The sequence below is a fragment of the Diabrotica virgifera genome, chromosome 8, assembly GCF_917563875.1.
Source record: "Diabrotica virgifera virgifera chromosome 8, PGI_DIABVI_V3a".
NCBI lineage: Eukaryota > Metazoa > Arthropoda > Insecta > Coleoptera > Chrysomelidae > Diabrotica > Diabrotica virgifera.
Window position 1 is genome coordinate 143,848,719 of NC_065450.1, and position 17,589 is coordinate 143,866,307.

The 17,589-nt window shown below is 33.9% G+C and overlaps 1 protein-coding gene across 3 annotated transcripts in view; it reads left to right on the forward strand.

The window, feature by feature from the left end:
• The window catches only part of LOC126889348 (ionotropic receptor 75a-like), an 80,633-nt gene that overhangs the window by 16,933 nt on the left and 46,111 nt on the right, over window positions 1-17,589 (forward strand). For 2 of the 3 annotated variants that reach the window (XM_050657584.1, XM_050657583.1), the window contains exons 2-4: window positions 7,027-7,193; window positions 12,775-13,095; window positions 16,028-16,149. In XM_050657584.1, coding sequence (XP_050513541.1) covers window positions 7,053-7,193; window positions 12,775-13,095; window positions 16,028-16,149 — 584 coding nt within the window. In that variant the 5' untranslated portion in view covers window positions 7,027-7,052. The remainder of the gene's footprint in view (window positions 1-7,026; window positions 7,194-12,774; window positions 13,096-16,027; window positions 16,150-17,589) is intronic. The other variant, XM_050657585.1, reaches the window with a different exon arrangement.

Here is a 17,589-nt window from a genome sequence, read left to right on the forward strand (position 1 = left end):
TAGCATGGGTTGCCTACCAAAATCGTATCATAGCTATCCTTAAGGGGGGCCGTAGGGGTTGAAATGAATAACTCAAGCACATTTTTTTTAAAGTGTGGTAGAATTATTTTATTTTTAAATTAAATAGGCATATTCAGTACAATCCACAGATTATTCAAGAAAAAATTCAAGGAAAAATATTGAAAAATAAGCCAACGATGGCAAATTTTTAGACACATTGAAAAACAATGAATTTTGCGATCAGAACTTATCCTTGGATCATGGTAAACAAAAGATTCAAAAAGGTTTTATTAGCTTATGTGTTTCTCGAGGTAACGCTGTTGAGTTTTTTGAGTTTTATTGAATTTTGACTTTTTGATATCACTCAGAATCAAAACAACGATTTTTTTGCAAAAAGGGTGAAAATCAACATATTTATCATTGTTAAACAAAAAATAAGCACAAAACCAAAAATATCTCGACAGCGTTACCTCATAATTACAGCTTATTTAAAGCAACTAAAAAATTAAAGCAACCCAAAGATCATATTCCACCGATAAGGAAACCTGATGGAAGTTGGACAAAAATAAATAAATAGAAAGCAGAAATTTTCGCTGCACATCTTGAAACAGTTTTCAAACCTCTCTCAACAAGAGAAGATACAGATGACGAAATTATAGCGTTTCTTGATGAACAAATACCATCAGATGAGCAAATACAACATATTACACCAAATGAGGTACGGTGCATTATAAAAACAGAGCTAGACCCTAAAAAAGCTGCAGGATACACCTAATCACTGGAAGAATTATGAAAGAACTACTGCGAAAAGGAATACTTATGTTAACTTACCTTACTAACGCCGCCGCCGTCATAAGACTCAAATATTTTCCTGCGCAATGGAAGGTAGCGCAAATAATACTAATCCCTAAACCTGGTAAACCTCAACACGAAACAACTTCATACCGACCAATAAGTCTACTGCCTGTCATGTCGAAAATTATGGAAAAATTATTAGCTAAGAGACTGATGAAAATTATTGCAGAAAAAGAACTTCTACCGATACACCAATTTGGATTTAGAGTCAAACATTCAACAATTGGACAGATCCATCGACTGGTAGAATTAATCCAAAACTCTTTTGAAAGTAAGCAATATTGCTCAACTGCATTCATCGATGTGAGTCAAGCTTTTGACAAGGTGTGGCATCAGGGACTACTCTATAAACTAAAAAGGGACCTACACCAGAACATGTATAACATACTATACTCATACCTAAAAGAAAGATATTTCCAGGTAAAATATGAAGACGAGATAACCGGTCTACATCTCATAAAGGCAGGCGTTCCTCAAGGTAGCGTTCTTGGGCCGATCCTGTATCTACTATTTACCTCCGATTTGCCTACGAACAATAAAGTATATACAGCCACATTTGCAGACGATACTGCAATAATGGCGGTACATTCAGATCCCGTTGTTGCAGCAGACCAACTCCAAGAAAACCTAAATAAAGTCCACAAATGGACTAAGAAATGGAAGATAAAACTTAACGAAGCCAAATCAAGTCACATAGTATTCACTAAATTTCATAGCGATTCTCCTCAAATATCACTCAACAATGCTCCCCTTCCAACGGTAGTTACTGTAAAGTACTTAGGCCTACATATGGACAAGAGACTCACTTGGAAAACTCATATATGGAAAAAAAGAAAAAATCTTGATACCATATATAGAAAATACTATTGGTTGCTCGGAAGAAAATCCCAGTTGTCGTTGAGAAATAAATTACTAGCATACAATGCCATACTCAAGCCAATTTGGACCTACGGAATACAGTTGTGGGGCACTGCTTCAAAATCCAATCTAGCAATCATAGACCGGTTTCAAAACAAGGTGTTACGAGCAATAACTGATGCGCCGTGGTTTGTAAGCAACAAAGACATCCTACAAGACCTTCAAGTGCCAACTGTGAGTGAAGTGATATAATAGGGTCACACAGTGATAAATATTTACAGCGACTAGAAAACCACCCAAATGTGTTAGCGCTAAATTTATTAGACAATAGTCAACAAATTAGACGCCTTAAGCAAAAATTTCCATTAGATTTACCAGGAAATCTTCATCAGGATTAACTTAGGAAACACTAATTGTAAACGTAATTTTAATACTCATGTAGAGTAAATATTTATTGAAATATTTCTCTTCGGGCCATTGTAAATTTCAACAAATGTGTTTATGGTCTGTTTTTTTAGACTGATTGCACAGTAAACAAACAATAAAAAAAGCGTTATCTCATGAAATGTCTAATGAATATATATGGATAATTTTTAGGCAGATCGGTCTCGTAGTTTTTGAGTTACAATGTCCATCGTCTTTGAAAAAAGCATTTTTGTGAAAAACACTTTTAAAGTATTGTCAACTTTTATTTTCAATTTCATTTTGTCTGTCAAATCGTAAAGTGATGCACACCGAATATTTTTTTGAATCTCGGAGTAATTTACAAAAGAAAATGAGAACAGCTGTTGACCGTTTCTCACTATGCTCAAGTGCACTTGTGCAAACTTGCTGCAAAGCGAGTCGAAGGTAGGGAGATAGGTAGATAGTGTTGAATATCCCTACCGTCGACTCGCTTTGCAGCAGGTTCGCGCCAGCACGCTTGAGCGTAGTGAACAACGGTCAACAGATGGTCTCATTTTTTTTGTAAATTACTCCGCGATTTAAAAAGATATTCCAGTGTGCATCATTTGACGATTTGACGGACCAAAGGAAATCAAAAATAAAAGTGAACAATAGTTTAAACGATTTTTCCTCAAAACTGCTCTTTTCAAAGGCTATAGACACTGTAACTCAAAAACTACTTTACCGATCCATCTGGAATTTTGTACATATTTTCTTTAGACATTCCTTGAGGTAACGCGGTCGAGATATCTTTTGTTTTATGCTTATTTTTTGTTTAACAATAATAAATATGTTAATTTTCACCCTTATTTGCAAAATAATTCGTTATCAAAAAGTCAAAAGTCGATAAAACTAAAAAACCTCGAGAGCGTTACCTGGAAAAACTCATAAGCTAATAAAACCTTTTTGAGTTTTTTGTTGACCGTGATCCAATGATGAGTTCTGATCGCAAAATTCATTGTTTTTTGAGGTGTCTTTAAAAATTTGCCACCGTTGGCTTATTTTTCATTATTTATCTTTAAATTGTTTTAATATTATATTCTTTGAATTGTACTTAATATGCATATTTAATTTAAAAATTATATAATTCTACCATACTTACAAAAAAAAATGTGCTTGAAATATTGATTTCAACCCCTACGGTTCCCTTTAAGGGGATGGGTACGTATTTTCGGTTGCAATGGTATTTAAATGGGGATTCATTTTTTTCGAATCCTGAGAAAACGAATAAGTATTTTTGAAAAATTTAAACGCAGAATGAAAGATTACGTTCTTACCGAGGGCCGAAAGTCCCTGAAAACTTCTATGATGTTTATTTTAATAAGTTACAGGGGTGAAAAACTAAGAGCAAATGTAGTGTGATTTTTAATTTCAAATATTTCCTTCAAAAGAAACTTTTTATTCATTCTAAGGGACTTTCAGCCGTCGGCAATAAAGTAATCTTTGATTCTGCGTTTATATTTTTCAAAAATACTTATAGACCAGTAAGGATCTGTTTTTAGGTGGATGTGAGAGGTGGCATTCAGATTTTTGCGGATAAAGTTAGGTGATAACTATGTCAATAATAATTCATTTATGCTCCTTCTCAAATATGCCCGGAACATTAATAAAAAAATAAAATATTTAAAAATTTCAAAAAATTTCGTTTTTTTTCTATTTTTTTTTTGCTTATAACTTAAAAACCATTCATTTTAGAGCAAGGTCCTATAGGAATAAAACAAAGTTAATTAAATTTTCTATTAGATGCGATTGGTTAAAAATGTCTTAATTTATCACCCTTGCTACAAATAGCAATAAATATAAAATAAGGGGGCAAAACAAGCCTGTCTTTATTCAATGATTTTACATCACTTAGGTTACACTTGGAACCTTCCTAATTCGCTTAAAAAATTTTTGTAATGTGCTAAATCTGTACACCAAATTTCGTTAAAATTGACTTACTAGATTTTGCATAATAATTTTGCAATCTAAACTTTTTTTAAAATCTTGCACAACAAAAACTAGAATATACGAAGATTTGTCAATGTTTTAAAGTTATAAACAATTTTTTGGCTTATAAACAAATTAGTGCTGTGGCCAGAAGGGGGTGCTACGTGCTCCTTTATTTAGATGGGCTTACCCAAGTTATTTTATGTATTTTGACCCGTAGAACACGAACCGATTTTTCGCAAAAAAAAACATTTTTTGTTCTTGGGTAATTCTAAGCAAAAAATGTTCCTACAAGTTTCTTCGTAAGATGCATACTTTTCGAGATAAACGAGGTGGAACTTTCAAAAAATTGAGAAATTGCAATTTTTGAACGCGAATAAAGTTTGATTAAAAAATAAAATAGCAATTCTGCTGACAGCATTTGCAAGTTTAAGTCAAATTATACCGGTTTTAATTATTTACATTGCTAAAAATTAGTTTTTTTATTATTAAACAAAGCTATTTTTTTATAAGCCAAAAAAATATTTATAAATTTAAAACATTGCTGGGGCCCCTTAAATCATCCGATTTTAATTCTGTAAGGTGTATTAGATAGGTAGAGCACCTCTTTATATGTAAAAAAATTAGTCAACTTCTAAATGGTCTACTTTTTGTTCAGAAAGATTTTAAAAATTTGAACTTTTTTAAAAACATTTAGACTGCAAATTTATTATACAAAATTTACTCGGTCGATTTTAATGAAATTTGGTACACGATTTAAGTATGTTACAAAAAATTTCCTAAGGGAATTACTAAAGTTCTAAGTGCCACCAAAGTGGCTAAAAAATATTGAATAACAACAGACTTATTTTGCCCCCTTATTTTGTATTTATTGCTATATTGCAGAAAAGGTAATACCTTAAGACATTTTTTACCAATCGTATATCATATAAAATTCAATTATCTTTATCTTATTTCTCTACAACTTTGTTCCAAAACGAATCGTTTTAAAGTTATCAGCAAAGAAAGCAGAAAAAAATCGATGTTTTTCGAAATTTTTAAATATTTTAATTTTTTTATTAATGTTCCGGGCATATTTGAGAAGGAGCATAAGTCAATTATTATTACTGAAGGTATTACCTAACTTTATCTGCAAAAATCCCAATGCCACCTCTCACATCCAAAAACAGAGGTTTTTTGCAGATCTTTACTGGTCTATTATATTATTAGTTTTCTCAGGATTCGAATAAAATGATTACATCTAAAATACATTGAAAATTGTGACAGGCGTCAAAATGTTCCTTTCCTCTTAAGGATACCTATGACACGATTTTGATAGGCAACCCATGCTAAAAATATTTGGCTATGTATGAAATTTAATAAAAAAAAAATGTTTCATCTGGAAAACAGATGGGTACATATCGACCTATATTCGGATCTTAGACTACAACGAGGCATTTTCTGACGCGATCGATATCAAATTGTAGATAGATAATGAGATTTATATAATTTTCATAATTCTCTAGTTGTTATAGGTTGTAGCAAAGTTATTTTAACTTGTTACACTTGTCTAAATTAGGCGATAGTTGACTAGTTCACTGCTCATGACTCGGATCCGACTCGGCTGTGTTTATTTCTGTATGCTAATGACTCGTATCCGAGTCGACGGAAGACCCGAATTAAAAGTATCAGTATTCTTTTAGCGTTTGAGTAAGATTCTTGTATTTTGACGAGCGTGTTTGTATACCCTTCTACAATTTAAAAGTGCTTTTCGTTTGTGAATCGTAATATTATAAATATTACGAATATGGATGAACAGCAGCCGGGTCCTTCGGGAAATAAAAAATCTAAATAGGCGAGAGGCAGCAAACTCTAAAATTACGTTATCCCGACCACGAAAATCAGCTTTCAGGTGAATGACCAATTTTGGTGGTTCTTTATGTACGAAGAGAACCATTCTCGTTGGAACTTTACCGCGCTGAGCAGATGGGACGTGAATTATAAATTGTAAAATTCCCTCATCTTCTTTAATCTCCGCATCCGTTATGGCTTGCAAATTTTAGAAGCCTCGGATGTGTAACCAGAGAAGGTTCCCATTGTTTTCAATATGGTGGGATAAAGGGTAATATTTTTAATGTTATTTTATGTGCTATTACTTACTTACTTAGTCTTTTGCTAGCAGTTGCCGCTAGGGCATCGTTCGTTGCGATCCGTAACTGCTTGGGGTTTGTCCTGGTTGGGTCAGAGAGAGCAGAATATGTGCCTCCTGATGAGAGACTAATAAGTTTCGAAACCGGTAGAGGTGCTTGCTGCACTCTCTGATTGAACTATAATATAATGCTGCTATAGTTTCATGTTACAACGAAATTAAAAATGGTTCTTCATTTTTGAGGAAAATTAAAGATTTTAATTCTAGAAAGAACGAATTTGCTTGTCACCACAACTTGATTCCAAGAGTAGAATTCTTTAGATTTTCGGATCTAAAACTTCTAATTATTATAATTAGATGTCGCTACATCGTTTAAAAGCAAATTATTGTTTCTAATTTTTCTTAGAGACAGTTTATCTTATTTTTGATATAGAGCAGATCATAGGCTTCTATGAAGATCTCAAAAGAGTGAAACGCACATTAGAGGATGAGGGTCGCCTCGGGAACAGAATGAAATGTTAAATGTCTTTCATTTTCTATTAGTTTTACTCTTATCTGAGTACAAGAAACCAAGATTTGATGGAATTTTACCTAGATAAATAAACGGGTTGTGTAATACAATCTTAGATTACCCCTAGTCCTCTTCTTATTTATCATTCGTTTGACTTGCAAATTTTTGAAGACACACTGGGGGAAGTACAAACAATTTAATTTCACACGGCCATTTCAAATTTTGCAATATTTTGGTCCGTGTGTATTATTTAACCAAAATGTCTTTTAGAATCTTTACTTTTAAAAACCTTTACTTTTAGAATCTATCGAGTTATCAAAATGTTTGATGAGCCATTATTTAATATTCTTTGTGATAGATATAAAACATGTAGATGATAAATTTGAGAAACTTATGAGAATAACTCAGTCACACTTGGGAATTGTATTAGATGGAGATTGTAAAAATTGGACTTCAATTATAAACCAGGTAAAATTAAAAAACATATTACTATTTATTGGTTATATTATATTATTATATTATTGGTTATATTATTTGGTTATACTTTATACCATCATCAGTGATAGCCACTGTGATACACCATGCAAGTAATTGCGAAATTTATTGCACAAGTTCTTGCAGCAATAGAAATTGCATCGTGTCATACGAAAATTGCACAGAAAAGTTGCTGCAACTTATTGCATCAAGAAGTTGCAGCTAAATAGAACCTGCGCTATTTTTCATGCATTTTTTTCTCCAATTTGATTATATTTTAGGAACTTTTTCTTTTAACTTCTGTCAACTTCTGATGACATTGACATTCTGTCATCCTACCACGCTTGATCGTTTACCAATTTTATTTTAATAAGATTGTAATAATAACATAGGTAACGATGAAAGTGCAATAAACTGTTAAGTAATCAATATAAAGTTACATTTTTAACCGTTATTTAAGTAACAATTTAACAATATTATGGTAATTATGGAAAAAAGGCGGCTGACAAGGAAATGGAACAAATGTAAATAAAAGCAGGTTAAATTAAATAAGACTTTTGGAGTTTCTCCCAATGAACTGTCCAGATTGCGGCCAATATACAAGTGAGAGGTCCTAGAGAGAGACAGAGCTTGTTAGGGAAAATTTGTTACAACACACCATCAGAGTTGCCAGATGTGATTTTATAAATCCCCGACTTAGAAACTGATATTCCCTCAAATTGAAGCTCAAACCCCTTAAATTTAAATTGTTGTCGCATTTTAATAAATTAGTAGTCAAATGTAGAGAACAGTAAACCAAAATTATACTACTTATCAACAGAAGGCCCTGGAAATAATTCATAGGTCCTATCGTCTTCGATTATATGAGAGTATAATTATACAGTTCTATGTATATACGCAAATTTAATTTACCATGACCCCTTAAAATATCTCATAATTGTCTCTTCCCAACCAATTCTGCTTAGAAAAATTCCTCTAGACGCTTTCAAATTACTCCAAAATTATGGAAAAGTACCCCAAGCTGGCAACCCTGACTACCACTATCAATTTTTTGTTTACGAAAGATGGCGATTATCTTCCTTCCTTCCCTGACTAGCGCTATCTCATCCTGGCGGCATTAGATTCACTTCTTGCCCATTCCATCCGTATTGACACTTCATTGGTTTCTTCTCTGTTAACTGTCAAAGAAATTTCTGTCTATTTCATGTCAGTTTGTGCAATTGTTTGCACCGTGTAATCACTTTATTGCAAAAAGTTAGTTGCAATTTATTACAGAAGTTCTTGCACAAGAAATTGTGCAGTTCGTGTGCTATGATAGCTTCAAAGTTATATGATGAGTTATATTTAAAAAAAAAAATAAAAATGTGAATTTACAAAATTGAGATTACATATAAAATTAAGTAAATGTGAGTAAATCTCATTTAAGTGGCTATTGTCAGATTTTGTGTTTAGGGTTTTATCAGTTTTCCAATATTTTTTTTTTTCGATATATTTCTATTATGGAAATAAATCTATTGTACATTCGATGAACATAGAAAAAAATTAGATCGAAAATAAAATAAATGGGATGGCTAGCAAATGAACTCGGATTGCTCGATCAGAAGTTAAGAGTCGTAACCAGTAAACCATTTCGTCGATAAGTTCGGCGATAATGGTTTATGCTGTTTATGCAAAAATAAAATGCTGGTTTTGTTTTAAAAGATTTTTCCATAATATTTGCTAAATTTGAAGTAAAACGCGCCACAAAAAAGTACTTTTGATAAAGTTTACAGTTTGAGACTCGTTTAAAGCGCATTTTACTTCAAATTTTGCAAATATTCTGGAAAAATCTTTTAAAATAAATCAAGAATTTCATTTTCAATCAATGTAATATTCATCTCAGTTATTTTGTAGCTGTAAAACTGTTTGATACTCATTTTTAGCGTATTTAGCGGTGTTTTATTCTTGTATCCATCGTAATTCTTATATTACGCTTCTGGTAGCTTTATTTTAGCGATTATTTTAATTCTATCCATGAACTTTTAGAATAGTTGATACTTACTTACTTTCCGTGTCCGGAACACCAACAACTTTAAATTCTGTATTTCCAATAGTTGGCCACATAGATGGCCCTGTCATTTGCTATAATTAAGTCTTGTTCTGTGCAGGTCTCTCTCATCTCTGTGCATGATAGTAGATGCCGGCTGGTCTGAATCGCGCCACAGTCGCAGGTATCGTCCTCCTGGTATCCCCATTTTCTCAGGTTACTAACACAACGTGAAACGCCGGTTCTTAGTCTGTTTAGCGCTTTCCAAGTCGGATACGGTAAATTGTGTCCAGCAGCCACTTCCTCCGAGGGAGGAAAATGTGTCGCGGTAGCTGACGCTTGCCATAGGTGTATTCGGCGCGTCTCTGGCGCTTCGGGGATGGATCTTGATGTTTTCAGGAAGCTTTTCCGAGATCCTAGTCTGCTTGGCTGAGTTTGGTGGTCATATAAGGGGTGTCTTCGGTCCGTCTCCTGCTTTTTCCGTTCTACCTCTGACGTGACCTTCCTCCTGATAGGTGGTGGAGCAATTCCAGCAATGGGGTATACCTCTTCGATAGGTGTCGGTTTCAGGCAACCCGATATTATACGGACCGTTTCATTTAGAGCCACGTCGACGTTATTTGCGTGAGCAGAGTTTGCCCATACTGGTGCTCCAAACTCCGCGGCCGAAAAACATAATGCCAAGGCAGAAGTGCGGAGAGTGTATGGTTGTGCTCCCCATTTTGTATTAGTTAGCTTGCGGATGATATTATTTCTGGCACTTACTTTCTTCTTGACATCTTGACAGTGGTATCGGTAAGACAGCGTTCTATCCAGACGGACGCCAAGGTATTTTGGCGTCTTGTTGTGTTCCAGCATCTGACCACGCCATTCCACCTCCAGCGACCTTCGGGCATGCTTGTTTCTCAAGTGGAAAGCACATACCTGGGTTTTTGTGGGATTGGGTTTCAGATGGTTTTTATCATAGTATAGAGCTAAGTCTCGCAGGGCATCTGTCAGTTTCACTTCGACTTCATTGAAGGTTCTTCCCTGAGCTGCCACCGCTGTATCATCAGCGTAAATAAATTGCCTTGTTTGTTGGTGTATGGGTTGGTCGTTGGTGTATATGTTGTATAGAATCAGCGCGAGGACACTTCCCTGTGGTAGCCCATTTTTTTGGTCCCTCCACCGACTGTTCTTGGACTGGAGCGTTACGTAGAAGCGTCTATTCTGGAGGAGACATTTCACTAACCTTGTTAGTCGGAAATCCTTTGTAGTTTCGTAGAGTTTTGCGAGTAGCCGTTGATGGTTAACTGTATCATAGGCGGCAGTTAGGTCTATGAACGCTACTCCTGTTATTTCCTTCCGTTCAAAACCATCTTCAATATGTTGGGTGAGATTAAGAATTTGACTGCAGCAGCACTTTCCGGGCCTGAATCCTGCTTGTTCTGGAATAGTTAATACCTACACTTCTTACCTTAAGAGGCTACAGCAGCGCGTCGTCAATATTTTTTTCGAAAGTTATGCGTAGTTTCAATAGTGCGTCAACATTGTGTCGACAGTACGTGACACTATCAAAAACGAAGGCACAATATTGTGTTAATAATTATACTCAGAGGCGCGCTAAATTTTGTCAAGTCAGCCAGTTTGATTTCTTGTGATAGATAACACAGGCCTACAGAAAAAATAAATTGTTTTGGTGCCCTGAATCCTTAAGCTGATTTTTACTATATTAGGGGCGATAAATCGAAATATGGATTTCGTTTTTTTGTATCAGCTCTAGTTTTATGGATATGACAAAATCCGAAATTAGAGCTTTAATATTTGAGATAATGAAGAATGTGCTATTCAAAGGAATGTACATTGTTAATTAAACTTATTCCTCAGTATATATTTGTTGTCCTCACTGTATTGTGCCTTATTTATACAAGAAATTTGTAATACTTTAACATCGTTACATTAAAATTTTATAAGGAAATAAAACAGCTTGGAGAGTATTTTTAAACTTTTAAAATGATACATTTACCACTTGTAAACCCATTCAGCCTCCACCTAATAATGGCTCATAGCCCGTGGACCATGCTCCGCCTACATAGGAAGGAAGCTTCCCCAGATATGTATGGAAAAACTTAAAGCTGGAATTTTTGATGGACCACAGATCAGACTTTTTACAGAGGATCCGGCTTTTGTGGGGTCAATGAATGAGGTAGAGAAAAAAGCTCGGCTTCCGTTTGTGGATATTATGAAAAATTTTCTGGGAAATCACAAAAGTGAAAACTATGCTGAGCTTATAAACCGTTTGCTGAATAATTTCCAATCACTTGGATGAAATATGAGCATCAAAGTCAACTATCTTCACAGCCACCTGTACCGTTTCGCTAAAACTTAGATGACACAAGTAATAAACAAGGTGAGAGACTTCACCAAGAGATAAAAACTATTGAGGACCGCTACCAAGGAAGATGGGGCATGGGCAGCCTATGGAAAACTCAAAGACATCTTTAAAAGCGATGTACCAATTTCTTTAAAACGTAAAACATGTGACCAATGTATGTTGCCTGTGGTGACTTATGGTGCCGAAACTTTGACATTGATAGCTACAACTTCTAAAATGCTGCAAATAGCTCAGAGGAAAATGTAAATGTCAATGCTGAGAATATCGCTTCGTGACCGAGTTGGAAATTAAGACTTAGACGAAGAACATGAGTTACCGTTGTAATTTCCCGAATTGCCACCCTGAAATGGAACTGGGCCGGGCACGTCGCCCGAATCAGTGATTGGAGGTAGACAAAGAGATTACTTGAGTGGAGGCCGAGATTAGACTAAAGAAGTAGAGGAAGACCCCCTACTCGTTGGACTGACGATCTCAAGAAAATGTCAAGAAATTGGATGCAAAGTGCTCAAAATGGAGCACAATGGACAAAAATGAGGGAGGCCTATGTCCAGCAGTGGACGCAAAGGGCTGGATGATGATGAAATAGCTTAAAATATACGTATTTTTTAATTGTTTGGTTTTTATTTTAATTAAGTATATCCATATCAGCATATTCGTATTTTAATGCATAAAAGCTGGCATGACCTACGTTATCTTGGAAACCAGAGCTGATAGAGCAAAACTAAGGCCATATTCGGAATCAGCACCCCAAATATACCCAAAATCAGCTCTAAACACTTCGGCACCAAAAACACTGTAGGCCTGTGATAATCAATTTTAGTAATTCCAATGTGATACAATATCTAGGCATGGGATAAAAAAAGATTATTTGAAGAAAGTGTTTTGTTTTGTTCTTCTTAATAGTGGTACAGACTCGTTTTGTCATATTGTATTTAATTATATAGTAATTTCCACATACTAACATATTTCTCAAATTGGGCTCTGTTCTGCCATTCTTCACTATATTGCGTACATGTGTGCCCAATGACTCGACAAAATATTTAAATTAAAGCTGCAATCTTGGAACGCGTTTTTCGCGCTCTGATCTAGCCTCTTAAGGTTAATTGTAACTTGCATCAATATATCTAAATATTAATTTACTAACTTATTAATATTGATAACTACTCTATTTTTAGGAAACAGATAAAAAATACTTTTATGAAACTTATCACTGGCTAGTGACAAGCACTTCTGAAAATGTTACTAATGATCTAAGTCAACTAAAGTTAAATATCAACTCTGATATGCATTTGGTAACTTTGGACAGCTTCAACGAAACCAATGAAGCTTATACAATATACGACGTCTACAACCCTGCATCGGACCATGGAGGAGAATTCAAGATGTTTAATATTGGATTTTATAACGAAAATGTTGGTTATGTCCTGACTAACTTCGAAAATAAGTACTGGAGACGAAGAAATATGACCGGTACACATTTTAAGTCTGCTGTAGTGGTAAGATATTATACAAAATTATAGAAGGTAGAATTTTTTCATTTAAACTAATGATCATGAAATACCTACCCTACTGAATATTTTCTCTAGGATAAAATATTATGCTGCAATTGCTTTCCCATTTTTTATAGTCCAGGAACCGAAGCTTTTCACCTTACAATTTTTACAGAATGTATTGATTTTCTTGAAGATTTGAGAATAGGTAGTGGATAGTCCAAGGATCAAAATTTATATGATGCCAAGAGACGCTTTTACCATGGGAGTGGTTGCCACCCCATCTCGAGGGTGGAAATTTTTTATTATATTTTGACTACAAAAGTTGGTAAAAATATTAATTCTGGACAAAAAATGTTCTATACATTTTTTTGATAAAATTAACAGTTTTCGATTTATCCGCTATTTATAGAAAGTGTTAGTTTTATATCAAAAAAATCAATGTTTTTAATCAGTTTTCTGCTAATAACTCAAAATTTTTCGTTCTATCCAAACAACTTTATTTAACAAAAATGTACCTTTTGAAAAACTAAACACAACGGTTTTTTTAAGACCAATAGTAGTCGAGCTATACTTTATTATATGGTAGCTTTTCAAAGTCAAAAGACGGAGAAACTATGCATTTTTCGAGGATAACTTATAGAAATTAATTTAAATTATTTAAAAAAATATATCTCCAAAAATAAAAAAAGTCTCTAGCTGCAAAATTAAGTAACTTATAATGAAAAGAATGTCAGTTTCTATTTCTTTTTTCAGCGAAAAAGTGATCAGACACAACCTTATAATTATCACCCTAATTAAAATTAGTCTCTGACCTTATTCGGTCTTCTTTATTTATGTATTATTAATAGATTCTAGAAGCTTGACTGGCTTAGAATAATGATTTGTTTTATAAAATGGAGTTTAAAGCGAATATTGAAATTTTGTAGTTTGGTAAAAAATGACCGTTTCTTCAAAATAGAAAAATTTGCATCAGAGATAAGAAAAAATGTTAGATATGAAATAATTGTAGATTACTTAATTTAATTCCCAAGAGCTTGGTTGACGAGAATATTTTCTACAGCAAAAAGTTGAGTGATCTATTGACAATTAAAACCTGTACTAACATGCAAAAACCACCGTTACCAACCCTTTCAAAGTCATCTCTTTTTGCGACTGAGGATTTTAAAAGGGTATAATATTAATAGCCCTATAGACCTTATAAAAAACTATAAAAAACATTTTTACCAAACTTTTTAGGATAAGAAATAAAAAAGTTACCGTTAAAAAACCAGTATATTTTTTTGAAAAAAAAATGAGAAATCCAATTGAAAGCATAATAATGTAAGCTAGTGAAGTTTTCAGTCATTGGTCTTATTTAGTCTTCTCTACTGATGTATTTTTAATAGTGTCTAGAAGTTTGACTGGCTTATAATGATTAGTTTCTAAAAAAAAACTGGAGTTAAAGCGAATAACGAATTTTTGTAGTTTAGTAAAAAATGCCTTTTCTTCAGAATAGATAGATTAGCATCAGAGATACCAAAAAATGTTTACATATGAAAGTTTAGGATATTTAATTCCCAAGAACTTGGCATCTGGCAAGATGTCACTTCACCCAGTAAATGGCGTATAAATCTGATAAGTTTGGAATTACATTCTGGCTTACAGGAAGCTAATGTCTAGTCCAAATATTTATTGAACAAATTTTCTTACCTAGGAAAAGATAAACAACGACCAGACAATCAACTTCTAGGGAACATGTAGTTGTCCGTCTAAGAGGACCATTTATGAATAAAGGAAGAAATGTCACGACGCATAAAAATTATTACGAAAGAACGCTACCAGCAATGTTGGAACAATAAACCGAGCAAGAAAGGACATTCCTCGGTCAATAAAAAACGAAAAGATGAAGTTGTACAAATCAAAAACTTTCATATAGGAAGACTGGAGCTAACCAGGGAAGCCAGGTGTACCAGAGAAAAATGATCAAAAATGTTCTAGCGCTGAGTTCTCTATACTCAAACAATATTGAAATAGGTGTAGGTAAAAAGGAGAAACCAGAAGCAATGACCTACTACAACCACACAAAATACGGAATAGACGTTGTAGATCAGATGGCCATATAGTGTTCAACCAAATCAGCTTCAAGACGAGGGCCGTTGCAGGATATTTTAATATCATAGATTCGGCTGGAATAAATGCTTGGATTGTATATAAGGACGTTACTGGCTGCCAAATATCTAGGCAAACTTTCCTACTTCAGTTAGCAGAACAATTGCGACAAGATCATAATATAACTAAAGCAGGACAACGTCAACGGATACAAATCAATGATACAACCTCAATCAAATAATAAACGTAGGCAGTGGCAAACAGGGAACTACAACAAAAATAAAACATGTGAAATTTGTCATATACCTATGTTAAAAATTTGTATGTAGGTCTTGTAGACGCAAAATTAAAAAATTTGCTACTACATAAATTGTGCTTAAGTAATTAAACAAGTTATTTAAATTAACTAAATATGTCTTTCGTTAGTAGGTATTAACTCAGTATTATAGGTTTTTCTTAAGTAAAAAAGGATACAAAAATGACTGGAGATAGAAATGTCTAATACCCTTCATCTTGACCGCTCAAGTGCTTTTAGGTATGCAAAAATGCTGGTGCTTCTAGTGTTAAGGGGATTCCACGTGTACAGCTTTCTAGGTGGTAATTTGAAGAATATATTGGCGGCACCTATTAAGTTCTGAGTCTTCTGCAAATTTTAGAAGGTCTCCTGTCTAAAAGCTCTAAACAGGAACAGATAATACTGGCGAGCTCTGCCATGCCCCGAAGGCTAGACGCCTAGCTTTAAGATAATCCGCCAACGCAATATAGGTGCAAAGCACTATGAGAAGAATTACATAGTACATGAACTTTCTACTGTATTATTGAATATCATATAACATTTAGTTTTTAGGTTCCAGTGCTTAACCAATCCTTACACTCATATCTTGCAAGTGATGATAATAGGCAGATAGATTCACAACATAGATTTCAAGCAGTAACTGTTCAACACTGTAGACAAATGTACAATTTTAGGTCAGTACCTTTTATTGGGGTTTCAATAACGGTTTACTGTAAAGAGGCCGAAATCTTTAGACCCAAAGCAGTAGACCGAACTCATTAGACCGAAAAGCACTTTACCGAAACCTCACTAGACCGAACAGTAGGAGACCGAAAAGCAGGAGACCGAAAAGCATTAGGTACATAATACAGAGTGCTCAAATAGCACAAAGTATTGGCGAGTTTAGAGGTTGTTCTTTTTTTGCTTTGTTTATTTTTTTGTTTTTATTTTGATTTTGGTTTATTTTTTATTTAAACTAAAAGGGAAGTTCCCTAGGTTGGCTGTACACCATATAGTTAAAAAACTCTAACATGAAGTAAAACCACTTCTATGTAAATTGGTATATTTATTAAAACTTAAAAAATCCCAATGGATTGAGTAAAATATGTTCAATTCAGAACGTTTTCAGACCTATCGGTCCATCATTAGTGAATGTGCATACTTGCTAAATAGCCCCAGAACCAAACAATTTGGTTCTGGGGCTATTTAGCAAGTATGCACATTCACTGATGATGGACCGATAGGTCCGAAAACGTTCTGAATTGGGCATATTTTACTCAATCCATTGGGATTTTTTAAGTTTTAATAAATATACCAATTTACATAGAAGTGGTTTTACTTCATGTTAGAGTTTTTTATTTATTATTTATAATACTAAAAATTAAATGCAATACTATTCTCTCTATTATATTGTATTATAAATTAGATTATATTAACGTCACTCCACCCTTAATTTATTTTTACCTTCACTAATTTGTTTAACGGGTGAAAATTATTTCATATCAGATTGTACAGAGTAACAATTTACACAGTATATATTATAAAATAATATAAAAAAATACAACAAACCAAAAGACATATATACAAGATCTTAGCATAATTTACTGCATTTTTTTTTAATTTATGTACCATTTCGGTCTAATGCTGTTCGGTCTAGTGAAGTTTCGGTAAAGGGCTTTTGGGTCCAATAAATTCGGTCTACTGCTTTCGGTCTAATGATTTCGGTCCAATTGTCGTGTACCTTCAATAACAGATAGGATATAGTTACAAGGAAAGTTAAGCTACCCGCCAAGAGGTAGGTATGGAGTATTTTTAATGGCAGACTAGATGTCAATCAGCCAGTCACAACAATAGAGTTAAGAGTTTGTATTTGGAAAGAAAAATGTAGTGAGTTTTATAAAGGCCAATAGACTCAGATGGGTAGGGCATGTAGACTCAGATGGGTAGGGCAATGCGTTTTGTAATAGATGGGAGAAGGTGTCTAGGATAACCTAAAAAAGTTGAAAAAAACAAGTTCATTCCATGTACTCGAATTAACTATCGTTTAATAAAGTTGTCCTAGGAATGCAAACTCAAAAATGTTGACAATATATATCAATTTAAAGTCTTCTAGTTTATGTCTAAAAGATGTCTAA